The 25,616-nt window shown below is 44.9% G+C and overlaps 5 protein-coding genes across 5 annotated transcripts; 2 read left to right on the top strand and 3 right to left on the bottom strand.

Annotated features, from left to right (window-relative positions):
* The first annotated feature begins 4 nt into the window (after nucleotides 1-4).
* Nucleotides 5-721, top strand: LOC117649487. Its single transcript, XM_034392355.1, has 3 exons — nucleotides 5-39; nucleotides 125-192; nucleotides 274-721. The coding sequence occupies exons 1-3, from the start codon at nucleotides 5-7 to the stop codon at nucleotides 489-491; spliced, it is 321 nt and encodes a 106-aa protein (XP_034248246.1). The 3' UTR covers nucleotides 492-721.
* Nucleotides 722-730: 9 nt separating this feature from the next.
* On the bottom strand, nucleotides 731-2,141 carry LOC117649920 (dual specificity protein phosphatase 3-like). Its single transcript, XM_034393105.1, has 3 exons — nucleotides 1,823-2,141; nucleotides 1,272-1,517; nucleotides 731-1,239 (listed from the first exon to the last, which is right to left on the bottom strand). The coding sequence occupies exons 1-3, from the start codon at nucleotides 2,077-2,079 to the stop codon at nucleotides 1,029-1,031; spliced, it is 714 nt and encodes a 237-aa protein (XP_034248996.1). The 5' UTR covers nucleotides 2,080-2,141; the 3' UTR covers nucleotides 731-1,028.
* A 426-nt stretch (nucleotides 2,142-2,567) lies between these two features.
* On the top strand, nucleotides 2,568-3,667 carry LOC117649919 (E3 ubiquitin-protein ligase SIRP1-like). The gene is made up of 4 exons (XM_034393104.1): nucleotides 2,568-2,643; nucleotides 3,204-3,314; nucleotides 3,387-3,524; nucleotides 3,642-3,667. The coding sequence occupies exons 1-4, from the start codon at nucleotides 2,568-2,570 to the stop codon at nucleotides 3,665-3,667; spliced, it is 351 nt and encodes a 116-aa protein (XP_034248995.1).
* Nucleotides 3,668-12,675: 9,008 nt separating this feature from the next.
* Nucleotides 12,676-13,972, bottom strand: LOC117649918 (SUMO-conjugating enzyme UBC9-like). The gene is made up of 5 exons (XM_034393103.1): nucleotides 13,922-13,972; nucleotides 13,303-13,452; nucleotides 13,143-13,225; nucleotides 12,898-13,061; nucleotides 12,676-12,815 (listed from the first exon to the last, which is right to left on the bottom strand). The coding sequence occupies exons 1-5, from the start codon at nucleotides 13,970-13,972 to the stop codon at nucleotides 12,676-12,678; spliced, it is 588 nt and encodes a 195-aa protein (XP_034248994.1).
* A 6,059-nt stretch (nucleotides 13,973-20,031) lies between these two features.
* Nucleotides 20,032-22,266, bottom strand: LOC117649695 (proline-rich protein 36-like). The gene is made up of 4 exons (XM_034392663.1): nucleotides 22,235-22,266; nucleotides 21,462-21,578; nucleotides 20,925-21,167; nucleotides 20,032-20,652 (listed from the first exon to the last, which is right to left on the bottom strand). Exons 1-4 carry the CDS (start codon nucleotides 22,260-22,262, stop codon nucleotides 20,216-20,218), a joined length of 825 nt encoding a protein of 274 aa, XP_034248554.1. The 5' UTR covers nucleotides 22,263-22,266; the 3' UTR covers nucleotides 20,032-20,215.
* Between the last annotated feature and the right edge of the window lie 3,350 nt (nucleotides 22,267-25,616).

Below are 25,616 nucleotides of genomic sequence, written 5' to 3'. Positions count from 1 at the left end.
GTCAATGTGTGGTGATTATTATAGGACAAGTAATTCAGTGTAAGTCACCTTTGCACACTTTGGAAGTAATGGAAAAAGTAGTTGTGTTTCATCACCACTGTAACTCACTTTATTGTGCTTGCAGTGAAGTTGTCAAGAACAAGGTGCTCAGAACCATTGATATCCACAGGAACCGTATTTACAGTTTGTTACGTAAGTTTATGACTATAACATGTGTCACATGACGCAATCGTTTTATACTGAGTATTTAAATATATTTTCAAATGAATACAGGTCACATTACCAGTTTGGCAGAAGTGTCGGCTAGGGATATTCAAGACATTGAGCGTGGTGCAATGGTGCAGCGAAGACGTGCCTCCTCTGTATCCAACCAACCACAAATAATTAATCTGACAAAAGAATTGTGTAGTACCGCTAGTAACCAGCTGAATGCTGCAAGGAACCTTCTAGTTGCTACTTCACTTCTTATCAATCATCTTTTGCCCAATTGAAGTGTTCAGAAAATTTGTTTGATTTTTTGGTAAGATTATTTCACGCTGAAAAGCTATTTATGTTCTTGTGTTCAAGGATCGTATGTTTAAGGCAGAGTAAAGCAATAACTTGGTGTTGCACAACATATGTATTTTTTTTCTCTTTTTACCATTATACATTTGCACTTGTACATGTTCAGCTGTAGAGTAATGATAATAATAATGTAATAATAATAATGTAAGTAAACCAATGAGCCAGACAGTTTCCTGAGCCAGACAGTTTCTCCGAATTTGGCCTAGGTATTAATTATGTTAATAGACAGAATAGATTGTGCTATCCAATGAACACTGAGATGTGTTGGCATGTCCATTTACCTGGCAAGTGGTGACTCATTAAAGTGTTACACGTGTTTCAATGTATTGCTTCTGTTTTTTATTTGTTGAATTGTAAGATAGATGCTCTCAGAGTTATGAAGTATTTTTAAAAAGTAATTATGGGAGCAACATATTTGGCTTTCAAATAATAGTGTTAAAAGACTGGTAACTTTGATTGTAAAGCTAACAATTTGATAAAGTGTTTCCAAGGATTGCTAGCTGGTTTAAAAATCCGTCATTGGGACAAATCTTGCGAGCTGCACAGCACAATTTGAGTGCCATGGGTACTGGCATGTTAACTTTTATGGCTAGATAAGCTACGGTAATTGCTGGAGATCTGGAGTATCCGTTGACGCAATGTACAAGTACTTTGCCTGTATAGATGAAAGCAGTGCTTCAGAATACAGGATTCAGAGAGAATATGACAAAAGTAGGTGCATTTCCTTACCTGCTCCCCTGATGGCATCATCAATGAATTGTGCCGAAGTAAGGAAATATTGACATAAGCTGCTAGATGAATGGTCGACTAATGGAATTCCCATGTACTGGACTCCAATGTCATTGTAGTAAGCACCATTACTGTTCACCATTCCTTCAAAATTACCCTCAGCAGCATTGAAGACATGGGTTATACCAAGTTTTCTTAGGTAGGGTTTACACAGAGCAGTGCTCCTGTATTAAAAGAATGAAAGTAAATCAATTTACTTGGGCAGGTTGTCACTGTTTCAGTTCTGTAGGTAACCATTATATAGTAGTCACTTGAATGAGACAAACCCCCACATAGCGCCAATGTGCATCAAAGCGCTTTTAAAGCGGGGATGCGCATTGTAATGCACGTAAAAGGCAACACATTTAAGGCATCTTTCATGTGCATTTACACGCATTAATGCGCATTTGATGCGCCTTAAATGTGTTACCTTTTATGCGCATTTCAATGCGCCTTGGTGCATTGGGCGCTGATGGGGAAATATACTCACATATCACCAACAAATAAATTGGGGTACATCTCGTCACAATCAAGTCCTAACGCTACACGTCCAAACAATCCCAAAGATGTGCCCTCATATGTTGGCAGAGCCTTAAAGTGAGGCTTCGAGGCACGTATAATTCTCTTCAATTGTTCCTTGGACACCTGATGATGAAACGATAAAGGGTTAGAAACTCCTGTGACAAACCTAAGCCTCACCCGCAGGTCGATCACTGAATAATATACCTCATTTTCTTGAACTGCCATGACTGTCACGACTTATAGGAGAAACTTCTGGAGAGAGAGAGAGAAACTTCTGCGCGACTTATAGGAAACTTGGTAGGTGATTTATTTCGATGACAATCAAAGTAAACTAAAATGTTTGTTTCTGTTCTCGGGAAGTGGGCGTGGTTGGGCGTGGTGTAGCGTGAGGGCGAAAGCCAACCTCAACTTATAAAAAAAAAAGTATGTGGAGCCTAATTTTGTTAACCATCACTGTTACAATTTTAATCATAGTAGACATATTTTGAAACTGGATCATTGTACTATTTTTCAGAGCTTGAATTCCCATCGTATCTATAACATATTCATTGAGGTTCAAGTTTCGGAGTGGTGGTAACGAATAGTGCCGTTGGCGGTTGTCGTGCGGAGCGGGAACGGCGTGAGTGGCCCTCTCTCTGGACTGGCGTGATGGCGAGACGTTGTGCGTGAAGCAAGCTAAATTGTTGCAGCTGCATTTCCTGATACCAGTAATCATGCCTCAGGATTCAGGTCCATCTCGCCGCAGGATCGTTCGGGCCCTCCACCTGCACTTGAACATTAGCACTCCCGGTTAGTGACATGTTGATTTCTGGATGAAACGACAAATTTAGTGAACCTTGTTTCAATTTTCTGGGAGAGGCTGAGGGCGGGAAACCGTTAGGCGGCTGCTAATTTTCTCTGTTGTTATATTTTTTAAGCAATCCAGTCTTTGACTGTATTGTATTATGATAGAAACTGTGTTTTTCAGTCTCTTTCTACTCAGGAGCACTTCGCTCTGTTGCTATTCGTCTAGCTAGTCAAGATGGTTAGCCTATAGGCTGTTTGCCTTGGCCCTCTTGGGAATGAAAATTTGACATGGATTTCACACTTAGATCTCATGATTAGTTGTAACAATTGGTCGAGGAATGACAGTAAGTCAGGATGTCAGCTCCATCAGGGTCCACTTTTTCTAAACCTGTATTGTCCTTGCTCAATGTTGTATGCTCAATGGCTGTATATTAACCCTGCTACTGCCTGCTACTGACAGTGTTGATGCTAAATCTTGAATTTAAATTATGATGTGCAAAGTACAGATCATACCATTTAAACTCAAGATTTGTTCAGTGGTCCTTTTTAACTCTTGTTCGCAGCTGGATTTTTACGAGCATCTGGTATGCTTCGGGCCCTCTTCAATGACGCCCAACAAGATGCCCCTGCTGCTCAAGCCCAACCACCCCCACGAGCTGCTCCAGCACCACTAGGTAAGTTTACGTAGATCTGATAAATTCCATAATTTGTGATAATATTCCTCATATCATTATTGCGGTTTTCAGTTCCAGAAGTCAATCGGCCATACTGCAGCATTTGTAGATCGTTCAGTGCAGACTCTGAGCTGCCTTGCAGCCACAAGTTTTGTGCTGAATGTGTCCGGCCATGGATTCGCAGGCATCACACCTGCGCTGAGGCTGGATGTGAGCGGTACACCGTCCTACAAGATATCCGCCTGATTCAAGTTTAATCTTTTCACATTTCCTTATGATGACTGATTTAGTCTTTTATGTCTTCTCTGTTAAGACTCTCTGTTTTAGTCTTCTCTGATGTAGACTTTTCTTAGTCTCTAGACTTTTATTGATTGTTAAGTACTTAGCTCTTAATCATGTTCGTACTCTCTTTTTATGTGATTTAACTTTTGTCATATCTCTCTATGTTTTGGTTCTCTGATGTAGACTTTTCTTAGTCTCTAGACTTTTATTGATCGTTAAGTACTTAGCTCTTAATCATGTTCGTACTCTCTTTTTATGTGATTTAACTTTTGTCATATCTCTCTATGATTTGGTTCAATTTAATTGAATTGTTATGTAAACGAAGCATCTTGGAATGCTAATAAATGTTGATGCTTTCTAATTTTTTTAATTCTTTATGAGCTTTTTCCCTGCAGATCTGTTTGCTTTTATTGGCAAGAGGGGAAGTAAATTTGGGTCCCATAGTGAGATTGGCCAGACCAGCGCAGATCGTAAAGTGCTGATGACAATGACACACGGTAGGATAGAGGGTGATTGAACTTTCATATCTTGTTTTCTACCTTATTTAACTTGGGAGAAAATATTTAAGTAATGAAGACCTCATTTTTGATGAAACTGGAATGAAAGATTACGTCCATCACGACTGCCTGAAGGGAGACTTTCTACATTTTCCCCAGTGGCCTAGGGAATTTGGTGCAAAGCAGCAAATTGTGTCACTTTCGATTGAAATATTCCACCTAGGTAATAGTGATGATCCACTTAATCGTAATGATAACTTAAGCTGCCATAGTGGTTTGCTGATGTTGGATGAGTTTAGTCAGAGCAGTCCTCATTACAAATTAGTGAATGAGCTGTAACTCCTGATAACATTGCCACATGATAGGGTTCAAGGTCGAGGGTAACTTCGAAAAATGAACATTTTTACTTGAGGGTAGTGGATTAAACTGAAGGTGATCATCTCTTACAAGTGATTGTGGTGTAAAAATTTTAGTTCCATAAATGAAGCTAAGGGGCAAGCTAAATGTCACTCCATCAAAATTTCTCCCACTGAGTCAGTTTTTCAGAAATATAAAAATTTCGTTCTTGGAGATGGAAATGGTGTGCTTGAAAGCTTATCACATCCTATGTACCCAGTCGAAAGGCGCCTTTATCTTAAAAGTTTTGCGCATACCAGTTTGTAGTAAAAGGTTCTGCTACTATGGTATTCACCTGTTCTGCAACATCTTCAACTACAGTACCTCTAACTCAAATTATTCATGACATTACTATTGACTCACTGGACACCAAAATAGCAAAGATGCTGGACTCAATGTAGACCCTCTTTCACCAGACAACTCAGAGCAGACACCTACTCCTGAGTTATGACAGAGTTAGAGGATGTGAGAAGCTCCAGACAAAAAAAAACCACTTGGTCGGCGACATCATAGGACCGGGCACCTTTGGTGTTTTATCGGTTCCTTGTATGCATACGAACTGCCGAAAAGACATTTGGACGAAATCCGACCCCCCCTCTGGATTTGGCAGGGGTCAAAACACCCCAAAAATGGCCATTTTCGACGTTTTGGGACTAGATGGGTTCTGCCAAACCAAAGCCCAAAAAAGTACCCAAATGGGTCCTGGGCATAGAAAAAAGTGCGATCTTTCGATTGCCGGTCCGCAAAATGAGTTTGGACAAGCCGTTTAGGCGCTATAGGGCGCCAAAGTTGACAAATTTCACAAATTTCACTAATTTTTCTTATTTTTTTCTTATTTTTTCTTAAATGCAGTTTTGATGGGCCCGATGTGTCAGAAATGTGTTCTTATCCTCCTTTCGTCATTATTTACTTGAAACAAACCCACTTCAGCTAACTTTAACTCTCATTTTCACGCTGTGCACGCTTTTCAGCAACTCGAACGCCTGGCAGTTAGGCAGCCACCCCAGTCCAGCGCAGGCGAGTCGTACGGGCCTGCCTATGCGGCAGGCGCTCGAGGCTCGCGGCAAGCGTAGCGGCGGCGCGGGTTGGGCCAGAGGACCGGCACCAGCGGCCAAAATTCTAGACGCGTTTTGAGCTCTGGAGTCGCTAAATGGCACTAGAACGTGTGACCTCACCAACGGATTGCCCTCCGAACTATTCAGACTATTAACTAATTCAGACTATTTTGACTGAAGTAAATATGCAGAACATCCTACTGAAAATTCAGACTAAATCCTGGTCTGAGATTTTCAGACTTACATAAGTCTTAACCTTTCAGGCAGGTCGTAGTCTGAAAAATTCAGACAAAATTTTCTCAATTATTAGATTGTTTTGTCTGAAAGTGGCGGCAAGACAGTGTACCCATTACTCGGTGATATAATAACGTTAAAATCCGAACCTCAAAGGACAGACGTACTCCGGGGGACCGTCCAGGTAAAACATTGAGTGTAGGGAAATGTCCCCGAAGTGGCACTCTTCTCTGCAGTTATCTGGAGCTGGCCTGACGCACCCAAGGAAACGACGGCACGGAGCCACCCGCGAGAGGTAACTTCAGACTTCAAATGTCAATTGTTAAACTCGCGCGTTTGCTGCAGATATAAATTTGGTATGGGAGCGTGTGTTTCGTCATAGCCACTTGAGAGATAGCTATTTTGGGTTGAAAATATTAAAAATTTAACTGAAACGGACATTTTTAACAACAGCAAGCTCTTTACCGACACTGGCGCCACCTAGCGGAGAGAAAAATACTTTCTTTTTGTCTGAAGTCCCCGACACGAAGTCGTATTAAATTGAATGTAAGACTGATTGTGTGTTAACCAAATGTTAGGTTGGAAGAAAGTTGTCGAATTTTGTCTGAGGTTTGAACATATTTCAGAAAGCAGTCTGAATCCGAAATTCAGACTCTTGAGGTCTGGAAAGACTGACGCAAGTTCATCTGAATTTTGAGAATGAGTACAAATATTAAGACACTTTAAGTCTGAACCAAGCTTTCAGACAAAGCGTCCAAGAAGTAAGACATAAACTCTAATTTTTCAGAGTAAAGTCCTGGTAAAGTCTGATTTACAGATTCAGACGGCTAAGTCTGACGAAATTGGTCTGAATTTTCAGAACTCTTTTAACAGTGTTCGGTTCGAGTCCCGTTTAGCGACTCCAGAGCTCAAAACGCGTCTAGAATTTTGGCCGCTGGTGCCGGTCCTCTGGCCCACCCCGCGCCGCCGCTACGCTTGCCGCGAGCCTCGAGCCAGGCCCGTACGACTCGCCTGCGCTGGACTGGGGTGGCTGCCTAACTGCCAGGCGTTCGAGTTGCTGAAAAGCGTGCACAGCGTGAAAATGAGAGTTAAAGTTAGCTGAAGTGGGTTTGTTTCAAGTAAATAATGACGAAAGGAGGATAAGAACACATTTCTGACACATCGGGCCCTTCAAAACTGCATTTAAGAAAAAATAAGAAAAAAATAAGAAAAATTAGTGAAATTTGTGAAATTTGTCAACTTTGGCGCCCTATAGCGCCTAAACGGCTTGTCCAAACTCATTTTGCGGACCGGCAATCGAAAGATCGCACTTTTTTCTATGCCCAGGACCCATTTGGGTACTTTTTTGGGCTTTGGTTTGGCAGAACCCATCTAGTCCCAAAACGTCGAAAATGGCCATTTTTGGGGTGTTTTGACCCCTGCCAAATCCAGAGGGGGGGTCGGATTTCGTCCAAATGTCTTTTCGGCAGTTCGTATGCATACAAGGAACCGATAAAACACCAAAGGTGCCCGGTCCTATGATGTCGCCGACCAAGTGGTTTTTTTTTTGTCTGGAGCTTCTCTAAGGTAGGGTGATTGAATGTAGGCAAATTTTGGAGAATGCATATTTTTTGATGAAAAAGAGGAAAGAAGTCTTCCATTTCTGTAAATTTTACAGACAATGTAAATAGATCACATTTGACCACATTTGAAATGAATCCAATACATTCATTCAGTCAAGCATTTTTAATCGCATAAGAAAAATAATGTTCCTTGTAGAGACATGCAGTTAATGATGAAACTGCAACAAAAAATACCAGTGACATTTTTTTTCTAAAGAATAAAATTTTAAACCCAGCGTACAGATAACAAGACCAGGAACCTAGTGTATTTTCAATCCTACCTTGGTCAGTGCATCTAACATGGAGGAGGCATCTTTGATTAAGGCTCCTGAGGCTGCAATCCAAGAGCATTCTGAACAACATTTCGAACAGAACCAGCAGCAGAATGCAAAAATGCTGCTATTTGTGCATCAGTTGGCTCTGGCACTTGCAGTAATTGTCTTGTAAGTGAAATGATGAAGTTATCATTGCTGATTGAATGGGCATGCCTGTGCCTACTAGGCACATGTCCAAGAGCCAAGCTATTTAAGTCGTCTAAAGTAGCATCCTCAATCTCTTTAAAATGATCTAGAACATAATTGAAAATAGAAATTAATTACAAAAAACCAATTTGTCAACAATGTTTACCATATTGTACATACATGCTAAATTTAATATTTTGTGTATTCTGTTATTCAAAAAGTATCCTTTGAGAACTTGACTGCTGGCCTAATTCTACATATTCTAGAACTTTTTCACATTTCAGGAAGTGAAAACTACTTACTTATGAGACGATAGACATTAGGGTGAACACATTGAACAAGCCTATTCATCCGTTTGTTATTGCTTTCACTGAAACAAATTAAAGGAAAATTTTGTGGATTTTGTAACAGATTTAATTTGAAGAGAATAATGACTGATTGCATACCTGGCATTGTTTGTTCGGTGTGCTGATCCAGCCACAGACATAGTCTGACCTCTGGTAGGATGTTCAAGCCAGGATTTCTGTACGTACAAAAGAAATGGGACAGACAACAAAAAAAGATGTAATCCTAGGTCCAGAGCCTCATCAATGATAACTTGGAAACCTTGTCCCAAGAGGTGGCTTGGAAGCAGAGGCAAAACACAGCAATGTAGCACAATATCAACGATCTCTTGGTAGGTTTGAAAAACATGAACAGAAATATTGCTACATGCCCATCTTCCCAAACCGTTGACGTAATGAAAGTAACATCCCTGAACATCTATGTTAAATACAATTCGAAAGGCGTTCATCATAGCCTCTTCAAAGTCACAGATTGCCTTGGTGAAATTCCAGAACCTCAAGCGGGCCCTCAAAAAATAAAATACAGACAGATATGCAGCCTCAGTTTTGCTCTCCATCAGGCACCACAATAGGGGTATTACCTAGGCAGAAACCATAAAAATAATATTAGTCTCATAAGTTAAAATAAAAAGAAGCACGGCATGTGTTTCATTTAGAATAAGTTCCTTACAGTGTGACCAAGTACAGTAACAATAGTGAACACCTGAAAACATGAGCAAAAGGGGCTTTTAAAACCAGTTTGCTTGAATGAGAATGAAACAAGGAAGACGTACAACCATTTACCTGATAACAATTGTTGACTGATGGTAAAATGGAAAATGTCCCATCAGCAAAGATAGTGCTCACTTCTCTCAAAGTTTGGAGATTCCTCTGACTAGTATAGATAATACTATGAGACCCATCAACCGCATCAACAGATCCCAAATATATAGAATCTTCTAGGTCACAAGTTTCAGTAAGATGTGCCCACGCAGGATTCAAATGAATAGCTGTGATGTTTCTCAAGGTACGTGGCACACGAGGGAAGACAGAGCTACGGGATCTTTGCATTGCTGGGCGCAGGCTCCTATATGTCAAGCGAGAGCGAAGATCTCGATTAGGAATTCTGGAAAAAAAATTGACAACATTTAAGAATTATTACAGTTATTCATCTTTTTCCACTCCTATAGTATGGAGACTTGGAGTTAGTGACACTGAACCATTGAAAAATAACATAGTGTAAAGAATTACTAAACTAAATCGTAAGTTCTTTGGAAATAATGTTTATGCTAAGCTTACTAGCTAGGTGTTTACAAAGGCTTAACCACAAGCCAAACCAGTAACAAAATAATTTACCTCCTTCTTTCTTGTTGAATTATTTGAGAAAAAGACATGTGGCTCAGTTGTCTGGCTTGAGTAACTATATGACGGCGAGCAGCAAAGAATTCAGGAACCAAGATTCTTGCTGAATGGTTGTGAGGCATCGTATGAACCAGTTCACCTCCAAACAACATTTTGGCTCGTCCATTGCAATTAGAAGATGCACAGACAAAATAAATTGTAGATGATGTGCTGTAACTATGGTTGTAATAATAGCCATCGCCCTTATGATAGAAAAAAGAGTTCAATCTTCTTCCGGGCTCATAAGCTAGTCTGGCCGCCATTGCACCGCGCAGTTTAGTTAAATGGAGTGACGGGAGGCGTTTGTCTTTATGACGATGGACGAGCTATCGATGCTCTCTCGATGTCTCGATTGGTCTCGATGTGGTGAAAACAAAGAAAATATGAGCAGACGTATTTATTTCTGAAACCCTTCTGTAATGTTAAATCGATAATCATTCGCTTGATGTCATGTTACTGCCTTATCTACTTGGAAAGATACGATATAATGTTAGCTGTGTTTATATTTATGAGACAAGCTTGTTCTCCTAAGGATTGTGAAGCGCGTGCGTTGATCCTTTAGGAGGTTAAGATATAGAATTGAGTGAAGCATCTTTGCTATTTTGGTGACCAGCCAGTCAATAGTAATGTCATGAATAATTTGAGTTGGAGGTACTATAGTTGTAGATGTTGCAGAACAGGTGAATACCATAGTAGCAGAACCTTTTACTACAAACTGGTATGCGCAAAACTTTTAAGATAAAGGCGCCTTTCGACTGGGTACATAGGATGTGATAAGCTTTCAAGCATACCATTTGAATATCCAAGAACAAAAATTTTATATTTCTGACAAACTGACTCAGTGGGACAAATTTTGGTGGAGTGACATTTAGCTTGCCCTCTAGCTTCATTTATGGAACTAAAATATTTATACTACAATCACTTGTAAGAGATGATCACTTAGTTTAATCCACTACCCTCAAGTTAAAATGTTCATTTTTCGAAGTTACCCTCGACCTTGAACCCTATCATGTGGCAATGTTATCAGGAGTTACAGCTCATTCACTAATTTGTAATGAGGAATGCTCTGGCTAAACTCAACCAACACAAGTACAACCTACAACCAACTGCCTGAAAGGAGACAGAGAGAGTGGTTGCTTACCTTACCTAAATTTTCCTCAGCGCCCCAAGGAATTTGGTGCAAAACAGCCAAAAAAGTAAATTGTGCCACTTTAGATTGAACTATGCCAGCAAGGTAATAGTGATGATCCACTTTATCGTAATGATAAATTAAGCTGCCATAGTGGTATGCTGTTGCCTGTTGTTTGCAAACGACACTTCGTGGTGAAAACAACTAATAATCTAGCAAGATTTCTGGCGGACACGTTTATAGCAAGCTGTGCTTATACCATTTTGGGTTGTAAAGAGAGTAGATAACTGTGGACTCCTCGAGGTGTCGTGTTCAGAAATAAATGAGGGATTTGGTTGAAATCAAATCAGTAGAGGTAGGATTATTCTGTCAGCATCTGAATTTTTAGGATTGGATTTCATGACCAAGGAAAAAAGAAACCAATAAGCCAGTAATGAGTAAACGTTGTAAGTATTACGGTCAGGTACAGACAAACAAGGCATCAATTTCACTAAGTCTTTGCCATCTTTTTCTTTATTCCTGTAACACAATATTTAAGTGCCTTTTGGTTAAGCTGTGAGAGGAAGCTGTTTTGCAATACAATTTAAGCAAACTGTTCTTATTTAGTAATTTATTTGTCTACTATACTTGTGTCAAGTCATGAACAAAAAAGAAAAATATCTGACAGGCTTTTTTATTACAAACTAAACATATCACAAAAAATGTCATAGGAAAGAAAGAGATTCTATCATACAGAATATTCAATGACAACAATCAACTTTAGTGGCTATCCACACAGAAACAAAAGGAAGATGATGCATTTCATTATTTCTTTGTAGCAGAATGGTATTAATTTTAATGCATGTATAAACCATTGCAGCATCAGAGAAATGTTCTAACATATTCTTTGTTATCAAAACAGATTCAGCAAAACACTTAAGATATGAGGCCTTTTTCCCATAACATTTACTTTGCCAGATAAGAAGGCCAGAAGGTGCAACACCACTCATAAATTTAACAGTGACATATTTGTATACACGAATATGACACCACAGTCATTTGCGGCTGTCAACATGGATCTCAGTAATATCAAGCACAGCATGTGTATCTCTAAATTACTTAAAACACTTAAGCATATTAAACAAATTATCTTCTTTGGTGGACCAATAAATGGCATAAACTAGAATCCAAGCAAGCAAATAAACTGTTGGGCTGAATTATTACTGCAGGCTTAATATCCAACTCCACACAAAATGCCACAACATTCAAGAGTGAGAATTAAGTGAAGTTTGCAAGTCTTTGCAAAGGCCGCTCTTTTATCATGCTAATGAAACTATTACGAAATACTGGCATAAATTCTTGACAGAATTTGGACAAATCATGCTTAAGTTTGACAGTAACACCCAAGAGAGATATGTATTAAATAACATTGACAGAATAATTTTGTTCAAATCCAGAAACCTGTTCAAATACCCGACTCATACACTTGTAGAGACATGCAGTTGATGAAACTGCACTGTTGAAGTAGAGCAAACTTTCACAAACCCGAGGGTGGAAGATTCACTAGCAAGCAATCAATGGTGGACCAATAAATGGCACAAACTAGAATCCAAGCAAGCAAATAAACTGTTGGCCTGAATTATTACTGCAGGCTTAATATCCAACTCCAAACAAAATGCCACAACATTCAAGAGTGAGAATTAAGTGAAGTTTGCAAGGCTTTGCAAAGGCCGCTCTTTTATCATGCTAATGAAACTATTACGAAATACTGGCATAAATTCTTGACACAATTTGGACAAATCATGCTTAAGTTTGACAGTAACACCCAAGAGAGATATGTATTAAATAACATTGACAGAATAATTTTGTTCAAATCCAGAAACCTGTTCAAATACCCGACTCATACACTTGTAGAGACATGCAGTTGATGATGAAACTGCACTGTTGAAGAAGAGCAAACTTTCACAAACCCAAGGGTGGAAGATTCACTAGCAAGCAATCAATCAATCCTGCATCAGTACTTCAGCGGCCTCCTCCACCTCCCATCTTGAGTTCGTCAGGAGGCCCACTGCCCTCCGTGGGCTTACATTAAGTTCACAAAGTCTTTCGATCATATCGTCATATGGAGGAAATGAATGGATCCCTAAAAAGAAGTGAGAAAAGCTAGATTAGGTAAAATAGAATTAAATTAGGCAATATAAATGTTTCTGCTGTGATGTAATTACCATTAGCGAAATGCTTTGTCCACACCAGCACGGTTCTATTGTACATTTCTTCATCATCCTCCATCATGCGGGCTGCGTCTGTGTTGAGAGGCGAATTTGGGTTCGGTTCCGAAAGTAGCATAGAGATAATACGGCAAGACCCTTTCAGTGTTATTGATGGAGACCTGGAAGAGAAAACATGACATTAAAAATAAACACCATATAATAAGAGGAGTGCTTATGTGAGACTTATAATCAATACCTACCAACTTTCTGCCAGACGGTCTACGCAGATTTTCCCATCATTTGGAGAGACATTTGGATGAAAAACATTTGTCTCAAAATAAAACTACAGAAAAGAAAACCAACAAAGCTTAGAGATGCAAACATGCTTATCTAGTGAAAAAAAGTATGTTATATACTTACGCTGGGGCACTTCAAAGGGAATTCCTCCGGGATATGAATGCGCACCAAGAATGTCCCGGATTCATAGGGCGTAGATACGGGTCCAGGAACAGATACAAGTATCCGTTCCATGGACTGCTTAATCTCTACTAGAGCTATGCCTTCATCGTTCTACAAAAAAAAAAAGAAAAGTAAATTTAGCTGGGCGGCATAGTCAAACACCTGCAACTAGGGTGGTACTGAACGATAGCAAGTTACTCAATGCACACTACACAGCCAATCCAAGTGTGAGACAGTCCCACACTTGGATTGGCAGTGTAACCAAACCCAATACTAATTTAAAGTAAACTCTTACTAAAATGAAACTTAAAAATAGTAAGACGCATTGTTAGCATTGCTTTGGGCGACAAAAGAGGAATGGTGGCACAACCACATGGCAGGGGTGTACTGGTTAGGTTATAAAGAGAAGTCACTGCGTCCGCAATCGTGATTTCGTGACAAAAACGGTGATCAATCAAAAGAAATTAGGTAAGACTGCTAGACATAAAGTATTTCGGAAATGAAGGACAAAGGATTGGGCAGGTTCGACTCGTGATCATGACCAACGGCTCACAAACGCCCATCAGCTACGACATTATACCTTTGCCAGCTCGGCGATGTCCCTCATCAGGGCTCCAGGCTTGGGTGCCATTCTTCACAATCAGATAGTGTCAAATTTACAATCAAAAGATCAATCAATTCAAAAAAACCACAAAGACGTTTACAGGCTGCGACACGCTGTTTCACAAGGAGGAAGAGGAGGAGCGGAAAGGAAGCAGATCTACACTTTCGTGGCTGATCAGTGCTGACCTACACCTGATTAGCTCAATAGCTTTCATTTGAAATTTAGATGTTGTCAAACTTCAGATTCTTATAATCTGGACTTTAGCTCTTCATACCCTTTGGTCAAAAACATTATTAGTCTCACTTTCTTTCACATCATCTTCCACGAATGCTTTCTTTTTCTGTTAGCTGTTGGTAGCGGTGCGCACGACTGGCGGACTTCCGCCAATGAGAAAGACGACCATGACGATACGGCTAGCTCCACTAATTTTGACCGTTACTTCTTGTGGGTAAAGCTTCCAGCTTCCTAATGAGTTAATTGTCATGTACGTGTGATAATAAAAGGACAGCCCGGTCTACTGATGCCTTTCTAATGGCTACATCCTAGTTACGCCCCTGCCCCTAGCGGCCAAAGTTACAGTGGCCTTCCCCAAACCACACGCAAAGCGAGACGTTAGCGGGCTAAAAAAAATAGTATGGCCACTTGCAATAGGCAAAAAATTGACACAAATTATGTGGTAAGGGATTTTTTCGCGTACGCAACCGCAGGGAGCAGCTCTTTGGGGCCCCGGGCTTCTCTGTGGGGCGCGGTCGGGCGCGGCGGAAGGCTCTCCACCCTGTGCAGGCGCGGCGCGCGGATCCAGGGTCAGGCCACGACTGCGTCGCTACCTCCTCCCCTTTCCCCCTTCCTAGAAACCTAAAAGTAGGCGAAAAGTCGCACTTTGCCCCTGTATTGGAACAAGTTTTGCGACATCACCCCCTCTCAAGCTGCCTCTTGATCCGCACCTGAATCAGTCGCGGAGACTGGAACACTGCCTTTTCCGTAAAGGCAGCACCCAGTCGGCGGTGATACAGCGACGACTCCATCGGCACGACGTGCATGTAGTGTGCGTTGGCGTGGCGGAGTATTGCAGGAAGACGGGGTTGACGTTACACGGATGCGCCGTCAAACACCGTCGGCTTGGGCAGATAGCGCGCCGCCAAGGATGCCGTCATGCCTGTCACCTGCCTGCACGTCCTCCGATCATTGTGCGATATGTTCTGGCCATGGCAGTGAAGTGTCTTGTGAAGCGGAAAGCTCACCCTCATGTTCAACAACGCGGCGACGTGAAGACTGCTGAGGTTTAGCAAGGCAACGACGTCCGTGTCGCAGGCAGCTCTCCTGTAAAATAGACACAGCAGCCGACACCACGCCGGGTGCCGTCCACATCATCATCGGGGACTTAAACGCCAAGGTTGGGCGGGACGTGACCGACCTCGCCGGCATCCACAGCCACCACGACGTCGCCAGTGACAACGGAGTCCGCCTTGTGCAGTTCGCGGGCCGGACAACTTGCGGCGGGCGTACCTCTCGTGGTTCGGTGAGGACTGCGAGGAGGCACTACTCAAAAGGCAGGCCACCCACGAGCTGCTCATGCACGCCCTGGAGCAGCATGCGCCCGCGGACATCATCCAGGATCTGCACCAGGAATCCATGGGCATGCAGCAGGAGGCGTCCCGGACCGTTAGGAGGGACAAGCGGCGGTGGATTCACGAGACCATCGACGGCATCGAGGCGAGCTACGACGCCAAGGACACCCGCGGCTACTACAAGTCGGTCAAGCTCCTCCGAGGCGGCCGCGTGGGGAGCGCCAGTACCATACTTCGGGCAGCGGACGGCTCGCTCATCACGGACCCTGCCGCTGTCCTGGGGCGCTGGCGGCAGTACTTCGAGGAGCTGCTGAACGCGCCAGACCGCAGGGAGACGCGCCCCACCAGGACGAGGCCAACAACAGCCCCCTCGACCTCCCGGCCTCCAGCTGTTCCCCAAGACGGAGTACATGGTGGTGGCCCGCAACCGAGAAAACCACTACTCTCAGTAGGGGCGACCCGTCACGTGCTGGTGTATCACCGACATGGCGGGGCGGGCCCGAAAGGCAGACGATAACTTGTGGTCCAGCCGTTAATCGCAATCGCCTGCCGGGTAGGCAGCAGTGAGGCATCCGTGCGCGCGAGTTGCCTACTTCCGCTACGGCAGGCGCCCCCAGTGCAAGGCCCGATGTACCTCGTTGCCCATAAACGAGATCCAAGAGGTCCTTGATGGCTACAGTGTCTACGATACCAGTGGAACTGCACGCCGCGCCCGTCTCGGACCACGCCGCCGTGCTGCTGAGCGTCGCCGACGGAGGGGAAGCCTACGTTGCAGGCGCCCGCCCGCGCCGCCGCACGCTGTGGAAGCTCGACCCATCGCTGCTGATGAGCCCGCTCTTCCTGCCACGCTTCAAGCAGCTGTGGGCGAGATGGGGGACCAAGGCGAAGGACTTTGAGGACGTCGTGGAGTGGTGGGAGCAAGGCAAGGTCAGGATTCGATCCCACTGTGCAGCATGGTCTCGTGAGTTCAGGAAGGACGACAACTCGATGCTGGACTTCCTCCATGGCTGCCTGGACGAGCTGGTGGCCCAGCGTGCCGCCGACCCCTCCGCCGAGCCCCGCATCGCCGCCACCAAGACCAGCATCATGTCGCTGCTCGCGCGCCGTCTGCCGGGGCTGGTCGCCCGCTCCAAGGCCATGGATGTCCTAGGCGAGGCCCCCAGCATGCACCACGTCGCCAAGGCCATCCGGAGGAAGGCCGCGTCCAGGATCGAGTCACTGCAGGACAACGACGGGAAGGTACTCCGCGACCAGGACGACCTGCAGCAGCGCACCGCCACTTCCAGGCCCTGCTCGGTGCCTCACCGGCCGGCCCCGCGCCGCACGCACCGCGGCTCCTCGACGAGGTCGTCCAGGCCACCGTCACGGAGGAGGACAACGAGACGCTGCTGCGCCCCATCACCGCCGAGGAGCTGCTGGAGTGCCTGAAGATGTCGCCGCGCGGCCGCAGCCCCGGGGACGACGGCATCACCGCGGAGTTCTACCTGGCCACCTGGGAGGTGCTGGGGGAGGACTTCCTCGCCGTGGTGAACGCCATGCTGCGCCGCCGCCGCGTCGCGCCCAGCCACACCCGCGGCGTCACGACGCTCATCCCCAAGTCCGGCGAGGTGACCAAGATAGGCGACCTGCGCCAAATCACCCTGCTAAACGTCGACGGCAAGGTGTTCGGCCGCGTCCTGGCGCGCCGCCTCCGCAAGCTGCAGCACAAGCTCCTCCACGACTCCCAGGTGCGCGGTGGCAGGACGAGGAACATGCACGGCGCGCTGCTCGACCTGCGCGACGCCATCGCCCTCGTGGACCTGGCCAATCGCCGGCGCGGAGGCAAGGCAGCGGCGTGCGTCGTGTCCGTGGACTTGGCGGGCGCCTTCAACTCCGTCCTGCACGAGTACATGTGGCTGGTTCTGCGCAGGTACGGCGTCGCCGAGGGTCTAATTGAGGTGTTCCAGAGCATGCACTGCACAGCCACCACCAGGATCCGCCTCAACGGCCATCTTGGGGCGCCCATCGCCATCGGCAAGGGCATCTTCCAAGGCAGCACCGTGTCGATGGACCTCTTCAACGTGGCCATGTCCCCTCTGATGCGTGCGCTGTCCAGGAGGCTGGCGGGGCTTTTGGTGCCCGACGTCGACACCGAGCGCCTGCCCCTCCGATTTGCCGCGACGAGCTACGTCGATGACGCGACGGTCATCCTGGAGCACCCCGAGGAGGTCCGGGTGCTGGTGGACACGCTGACGGCTTACGGCGAGGAGTCCGGCCTGCTCATCAACGTCACCAAGACGAAGGCGCTGCCGCTCGGAGCCTGGTCGACCAGCACGGAGATGCCGTTCCCGTACGTGCAGGAGGTCAAGGTGCTCGGCATCACGCTCGCCAGGACCGTCACCGCCATGCAGCCGTTCAACTGGCCCAGCCGCCTCCGCGCGCCTCCGCGCCCCCAACGTGGTCCAGCGGGTGCAGTATGCTAATGTGTACGCCTTGTCCCACATTTGGCACGTTGCTCAGGTTCTGCCCATCCCCGCCGGCGTGGCCGCGGACGCGAGGAAGGCCCTGTCGTGGTTTATCTGGGCCGGCGAGCCCCTCCGCGTCCCCCTCGCGGTGCTGGTGCAGCCGACGCGGCGCGGCGGTCTCGGTCTCCATGACCCCCACGTCAAGTCGCAGGCCATGTTCGCGGCCCGCTGGATGTCCGCGGCGCGCGCCGAGGAGCCCACCCTGTCCGGCGCCTGGCTGCCCGTCCTGCAGGCCCTCTTCGAGGACGACGAGGCTGTGTCCCCCGCCGTGCGCTACTTCAGCAGCGCGCGCACGACGTACCGCAAGGTGGACGTGCCGGACGACGCCCAGGGCAGGGCGCTGTCCCGCCTCATGTACCGCAGCATCCTCGAGAGCGCCGCCGCCGTGCCGCGCGTGCAGCAGCGCCGCCCCGGCGCCAACTGGGACTTGGTGTGGAGGAGGGTGTCCTCCAAGGCCCTGCCGCTGCCCGCCCGCGCTGCCTGGTTCCGCGCCGTCCACGATGTCCTCCCGACCAACGCCCGGCTCAAGGCCACGCGCCAGGCTGCCGACGCGGCGTGCCGTGCCTGCGGGGCTGCCGAGGACACGGTGCTGCACCGCCTCACCGAGTGCCAGGCATCCTCCAAGGACATCTGGGCCTGGACGGCCACGCGACTGGCCGCCCTCGCCGGCGTCGCCCCCTCCACCCTGGCCCCGGGAGTCCTCCTGGTGCCGGACCTGGGCGTCAAGGACGATGACGACGACGAGGTGACATTGCTCCTTGGGAGGGTGGTGGAGTACCTGGTCGACAACAGGAACCACAACTTCGACAAGTTCCACGCCTTCATGTCGGCAGCGCGTGGGCGGTGACGACAGCGGAGCTTCGCCGCAGCAAGGAGGAGCACCACTCGGCAGCTAGCGCGACGGTTGGGAGAGTGGGAAAAACAGCTAAGTGTTCCTTTTAATTGTCAAATTTAGTCTGAATCTCTAGTCAAACTTTAATTGTCTAAGTAACAAGTGTGATATTTTCGCCTACTTTACTGTCATCTGCCTCATGATAATGTTTTAATACTACAGTTCTACTAAGTCCCCAGTTTATTTATTTTCTATTTTCATTTTAACCTGCACTTAACTAGAGATCCTTTTAACTGTTGTAATTGCCTGGCACTCACACGATGTTCCTCTGTTTCAGGTTGGTGTAGGACACGGGGGGCCGAACCCACTTCGGTGGCAATAAGCCCTCCGCCGCCGCCGCTGTCCTGAAGCAGAGGAGCATCGCGAGACGTCCAACTCTTAAAGCCCAATGTTTTAATTGTAAATTAATGGTCATCAATTTCTGCGCACTTCACTTCAATCTGTTATTATTGACCATTGTTATTGTTAAATATTCTATCACAAATTGTTATGAAACTACCTATAGCCAATAAACATGTTAAAAAAAAAAGTAGCTTCGTGCTCTCAGTTCAGCAGTCAAAATCAGTCTTAATTATAACTGAACGCCGCTCAGCTCTTGTGCCACGATTTTGTATACATCAGCAAACCACTATGGCAGCTTAAGTTATCATTACGATGAAGTGGATCATCACTATCACCTAGGTGGAATATTTCAATCAGAAGTGACACAATTTGCTGCTTTGCACCAAATTCCCTAGGGCACTGGGGAAAATGTAGGTAAGGGAAGTCTCCCTTCAGGCAGTTGTGTTGGACGTAATCTTTCCAATTTCATCTTAAATGAGACCTTCATTACTTAAATATTTTCTCGCAAGTTAAGGTAGAAAACAAGATATGAAACTTCAATCACCCTCTATCCTACCGTGTGTCATTGTCATCAGCACTTTACGATCTGCGCTGGTCTGGCCAATCTCACTATGGGACCCAAATTTACTTCCCCTCTTGCCAATAAAAGCAAACAGATCTGCAGGGAAAAAGCTCATAAAGAATTAAAAAAATTAGAAAGCATCAACATTTATTAATGAACCAAAACATAATTAGCAAACATAAATGAACAAAAACCTGATTAGGAAACATAGGAGACAAGGTAAAATCACATGAAAAGAGAAATGAGTTCACTCACAAAATAAAGTAACATGATACAAAACAGCTTAATGCAAGAATAAGCAATCAATTAAAGCCTAGAGACTTGAAAATAGAGAAAAAAAGGCAGCAAACATGAACTAAATCCGTCATAGAAGCACTTTACTTTAAATAACGTCCGACAACATTAGCGAGCTGAAATAGGCACCAGGTCTGTTGCCATGTTGCACGGCATATTACAGTCTTGCACCGGGCACACTGGCCTCAAAGTTAGGTATGGGACAATGCAAGACCTGCAAACAATATGTCCACATTGGCGCACTAATACGTCAGCCTGGTATCGCCCACACAGATTACAAAGCATGGGAAAATGCAGAGGTGGGCGCTGAGCAGGTGACTGGGCCGAAGGCTGGGCTGAAGGCTGAGCTGGTGGCTGGGCTTGGGCTGGTGGCTGGGCTGATGGCTGGGCCGCTGCCTGAATGTGGGCTTGGATCTGGGCTTGGATCTGAGCTTGGACCTGAGCTTGCGACTGAGCTTGAGAGGTGATGTTGTTAATCATAGCTCGGAATTCTGTCTCCGCCCTGCTTGGTCTGCCAGGACGACGCCTCGGGGTAACTCCAACTCCTAAGTTGAAAGATAAAAAAAACATCAATAGGCATTGAAACCACAGTTTGTCATGAGGGGATGACAGTGATAGTTATTAACATAAACAGGAAACCTAACTGTCTTCTAAGTACACACTTACAAATGCATGCTTCCAAGTACACACCTACAAACGCATGCTTGACACATGGAGTTATACGGCGTCAAGCATGCGTTTGTAATTGTGTACTTGGAAGCATGCATTTGTAAGTGTGTACTTAGGAGACAGTTGGGTTTGTAGTGTATTTACTAACCCAGCTGCAGTAGCTGTTGCAGGGCTGATGCATTGTCTGCTGGCTGTGGTGCTGCCACAGCTAGTCCCGGAAAATTAAATTGAGCTGGGACAGCTGGTGGTGCAACCATGGGTGGAGCTGGCGGAGCAGCTTGGGCAACAGGAGCTGCAACTGCTGGAACTGGGGGGACGGCAGCAGTGGCAGCAGTTTGAGGAGTATCACTGAAGATAGCTGATAGCAGGGCTCTAGCCTGTCGCATTCCCGCTGAAACACAATAATGCATTTAAAAAAATTAAAAAAAAAACACTGCTATCTAAGCGCTTTTGCCAGCATCAGCACTTTTCACTGCGTAACGGCAAATGCAAACTTTAGAGGGGGTGCAAAGGAATTCTACTATCTATGTAAGGTTTAAAATGTAGATAAAAGTTTCATAGTAAAACATTTAATTCTGAAAAGTTCCAAACTATCAGATCCACTAAGTCTTGCAAGTTAAGATCCTTAAGGTTCACGGGGACTACCTTATAACTAATAAGAAGAAACTGATAGAAAATAGATTACTTTCAGAATCAAGGTCCAGGTGAATGTGCACCTGAAGGCCCTCTTCCGGTGTTGAATCATCAAGGGCAGGTGGAGCAGCAGCCCCATCGTTGTGGTCAGGTGGGGTCAAAGATGATTCTGCAACAACAGAACAGAGAATTTAATCTAGGAAAATAGATGAAGGTAACTAGGAGGTTGGAAGAACAGTGCTCCCTGCCTCCAAACTGAGGATTCGGCTGACAAGTCCAGGTTGGAGAGAACAGAAGAAACAGTGAAGTTGCAAGGGACGGCGAGGGTCGAGCTCACGCACCGAGAAGCCAATAAAAGCGATAGCGTTGAGGCCTGATGCCGACCACGACTTCTGCCGGGCTCGCCGTGCTACCTGCTTTCCATTGTGGGGCACCTTTCGGTCCATACCAGGTCAGACGTTTTGGCGACCGTCCGGGTTTAGGCTCCACTCGTCAAACCCCTGTCACACGGCGAGCTCGCCAAGGGTCGGGGGTACACAGGGAGCACTGTAAGTCGCTATGGAACAACTGGAACCCAGGAACAGAAAGCCACTTTCGTGATGTGATCATTCGCGCGAACAGAATCGTGGTGAGTTGCGGAGCGTGAAGCACAAACGCGGTCAACTGATTAAAAATCTTACTTTAAAGAGTAAAACATGACCGCGTTGGCTCGCTTGATAGGCCGTTCGCTCGCTCGAACCGTTCTCTCGTTGGCTAACTTTCACATCGCTGAACTAGAATGCCTTTTGGAACAAACTAAAGTTCGCAATAATTTCATGATCTTACCACCGCTAGATGATGACACAGCAGCCATGATGATATTGGATTGGATTTACAACAGGTGACACACACGTACAATTCAACGTCCACGTCCACGCTTCACGAGCCAACAATTGCTGTAAAAGGAAACGGAAATGGGAAGGATATTCGGCATTGTTATGGATGGCTCAATAAGGCTGTGACTCGAGAGCGAGATATCGACAGTTGAAGGAAGTCAGTTCTACGGTAACCAGCGTGTTGATAATACTTATCTCATTCCCCATTGAACATCCAGAAGAATACCGAATCAAGTATGATCGGTTGAAAGGCTCACAAGTCTAGATCAAACTGCAAACACGTTAAGCATTCCGTAACCACATAACCATCGACTATCCTAACCTAACCAAACTAACCTTGGTAAGGGTTTCGATTGTATCGATATTTTTGGGTTTCGGGTATGCCGGCCACCGCTCCCCTCCGCCGTCTCAGCCCCCTCGCTTGGGGGCCAACAAGCAGAAGGCCGTGGGTCGGCATTTCGCGACACAGGGCAACAACAACCTAGCTGTCGTGTCTGTTTTTACGTCGGATTACTTAAATTCTCGGCTGCTTCGTAAATTTTTGTGTTAAAAATGAAAGTTTGATTCGCGCCAGACTGCAATCACAAGTCGGGGAAAGATAGTTGATATTTTCATCGCTTTCCGAAGAATCCAAATCGTCGCAGACTTTGGGTGAGAAATGTGAGGTACAGTATTTTATTGTATTTTCATTTACTGAAACATAATCTTGTTAGGGATTAATATTTACAGTGTTCTATAATCATTTTTAGACGTGGTGATCGATTGCCCAATGACAATGATGTGGTGTGCTCTTGTAATTTTTGGAATGCATCCTCCTGCTTCAGTCCTACAGTCTTCAAAAGAAATCCCACATATGACCACATATTTCGGTCCCCAGAGGGTTCTAAGAAGTAAGTTATGACTAATTTTATACCATTCACTAAGTGAATTGATCTTGTTTTAAGTCTCTCAACTGTGTAATTTATTTGTTCAACAGGAAGCCTGCAAGTGCTCGTAAGAAGCTGTTGTGACCAGGCGAGCCTGACTTGTTGTTGCCCAGCCCAAAGAAAAGGCCTATTATGCAGGGCACCTTCTCTGTGGCTGATTCGTGATCTGATGATGGTACATTTTTAAAATACTCTCAGTATTTACTTTTTAGTCTGTAGTTTTTTGTCCACGTTGTTATCTACCTTTGTTTGCAGTATTTGGTGTTTCCATGAATGAAACAACTGGACCTGATCCCATCATTGATGATTTGAACTCTGATAATGGTGAGTTTTATTAACCTGTTTTTAAACAGTTTTTTAGCTTGTATTTAGTTTTTGAGACTTGACTTTTCTCTTTTCTTCTGCAGTTCTCATTATTCCACTGGATGGATATGTGGATTGTATTCAAACTGCAGACACTACTGTTACAACTCCTGAAACTCCCATGACTGACAAATCCTCTGACATTGTCACTTCTGAGGGTTCAGGCAATGGACAGTCCACTCCATCCAACAGTGATATGAAGGAGCGTTTTCTTCGAAAGTTGGCTGAGGGTCGCAGACTATTCAGATCTCAATCGGAGAAGCAAAAGTACATCAAAAAGTACCTGTCAACACTTCAAACTCATAATCGTTTGTTGGTGAAAGAACTTGAAGAAAATAATAATTCTCTTGTAGTAGCAATATCAGAGATAAAAAAATTATCAGTAGGTTGAAGACTGTGGTTGCTTCATTGCAAGAAAGCATGATTAATAAAACAACTGCATTGAATGAATGTAAGGAGACAGTACTTCAGCTTCAACTTCAATCAAAGGAAGACCAGGAAATGTTACAGAATGTCAACATTAAACTTGCATCTGTAGAAGAGGCCCTTCAGAAAAGTAACACCGCTAAGTGCACAGCTCTTAGGGCTCAGAAGGAACTCTCAGAACAGCTGACAGCAGAGAAATATCGACTGCAAATTGAGAATATTTGTACTCTTGATTGCAAAGTTTCACATTATAATGGTCTGCCCATATATGGGACTTTCAAGTGGCTGTTTTCTTTGTTTAATAATTTTACTTAATCATAATACAATTTCAATGTTGAACGTTTTTCTAGGGAGAACCAGTTGTTTATGACTTTGATACGTTGAAAATTAGGGTTGGGCCTTCAGACACTTGCTGATTGGTTTCATTGTAGTAAGGCTGCAGTGAGCAATATTGTGTTGACATGGGTGAGCGCTTTGCACACTGTACTTTTTGATGGGTTTATAAGAGTTGTTCCTTCTTTAGCCAAAGGGCAGCAAAGCCTTCCTGATTGCTTCAAACCGTTTCCTACATGTAGAATTGTTCTCGATTTTACTGAAGTAGTTACTGCTGTTCCAAAAAACATGAGGAAACATAATCTGACTTACAGTCACTACAAACACCGAACTACATTCAAAGGATTGGTAGGTGTTGCTCCCAATGGATCGTGTGTGTTTGCTTCTAAATTGTATCCAGGATCTACATCAGATAAAGCTGTTGTTGAGAACACCAAGGTAGCCCAAGTTTTGCAACCCGGTGAAAGTGTAATGGTAGACAAAGGCTTCCTCATTGGAGACTTGCTTCCAGCTGGTGTCTCTAATCCAACCACCTTTCAAAACAACAGTGCAGTTTACAGAACAGCAAATCATTCATTCAAGAAAAATTTCTGAGACACGTGTTTGTGTGGCAAGAGCTATTGAAAGAATCAAGCGTTACAAAATTCTGAACTTCATCCCTACATCTTTAGCGCCAAGAGCTACTATGGTGTTTCAAGTGTGCTGTGGTCTGACAAATCTTCAAAAACCCCTTATTGCTAAAGTGGCTGGTCTCTTAATGGAAGGTGCAAATTTTGTGATGAGGAGGACGAGGAGTGAGTGATACATTCCTGGTTTCCATAATAATTACTGTATTTTTTTAAAAAGATGACTATGAAGCTATGAATTAAGTACTAGTGTATCCAAACTGTATTTTTTAAAAGTTGACTTGTGTGGTGAAGTCTGTTGTCTGTAATCATGTACTCCTTTGTCATTTTTTTAAATAAAAAAATGGAATGTTATTTTTAGTGCTTCAATGTATTATAATTTTATATATATGTTTGTCAATAAGTGATCGGTGGAACTGATGTTCCTGTTTGCATACAGAAGTAGGGCAGCAATGTGGTGGCACTTTCCAAACTTTCCTATTGGACACGAGCACGTCCGCTTTCACTTCAAGTTGATAGAACACCTAGAAAACAAAGACAACATAAGTTGGTTGTCCTGCAAACCTCAGGTAAAATTTATTATTTATTCACAAAATATTAAAATACCTTGACTTCTCGAACTTTTTTCCTCTGACTGGCTTGCACTTTTCCCCATGAC

This window comes from Thrips palmi, unplaced genomic scaffold (assembly GCF_012932325.1).
Source record: "Thrips palmi isolate BJ-2018 unplaced genomic scaffold, TpBJ-2018v1 HiC_scaffold_4, whole genome shotgun sequence".
NCBI lineage: Eukaryota > Metazoa > Arthropoda > Insecta > Thysanoptera > Thripidae > Thrips > Thrips palmi.
Note: the sequence above shows the minus strand (reverse complement) of the source record. Positions and strands in the feature narration are given on the sequence as shown.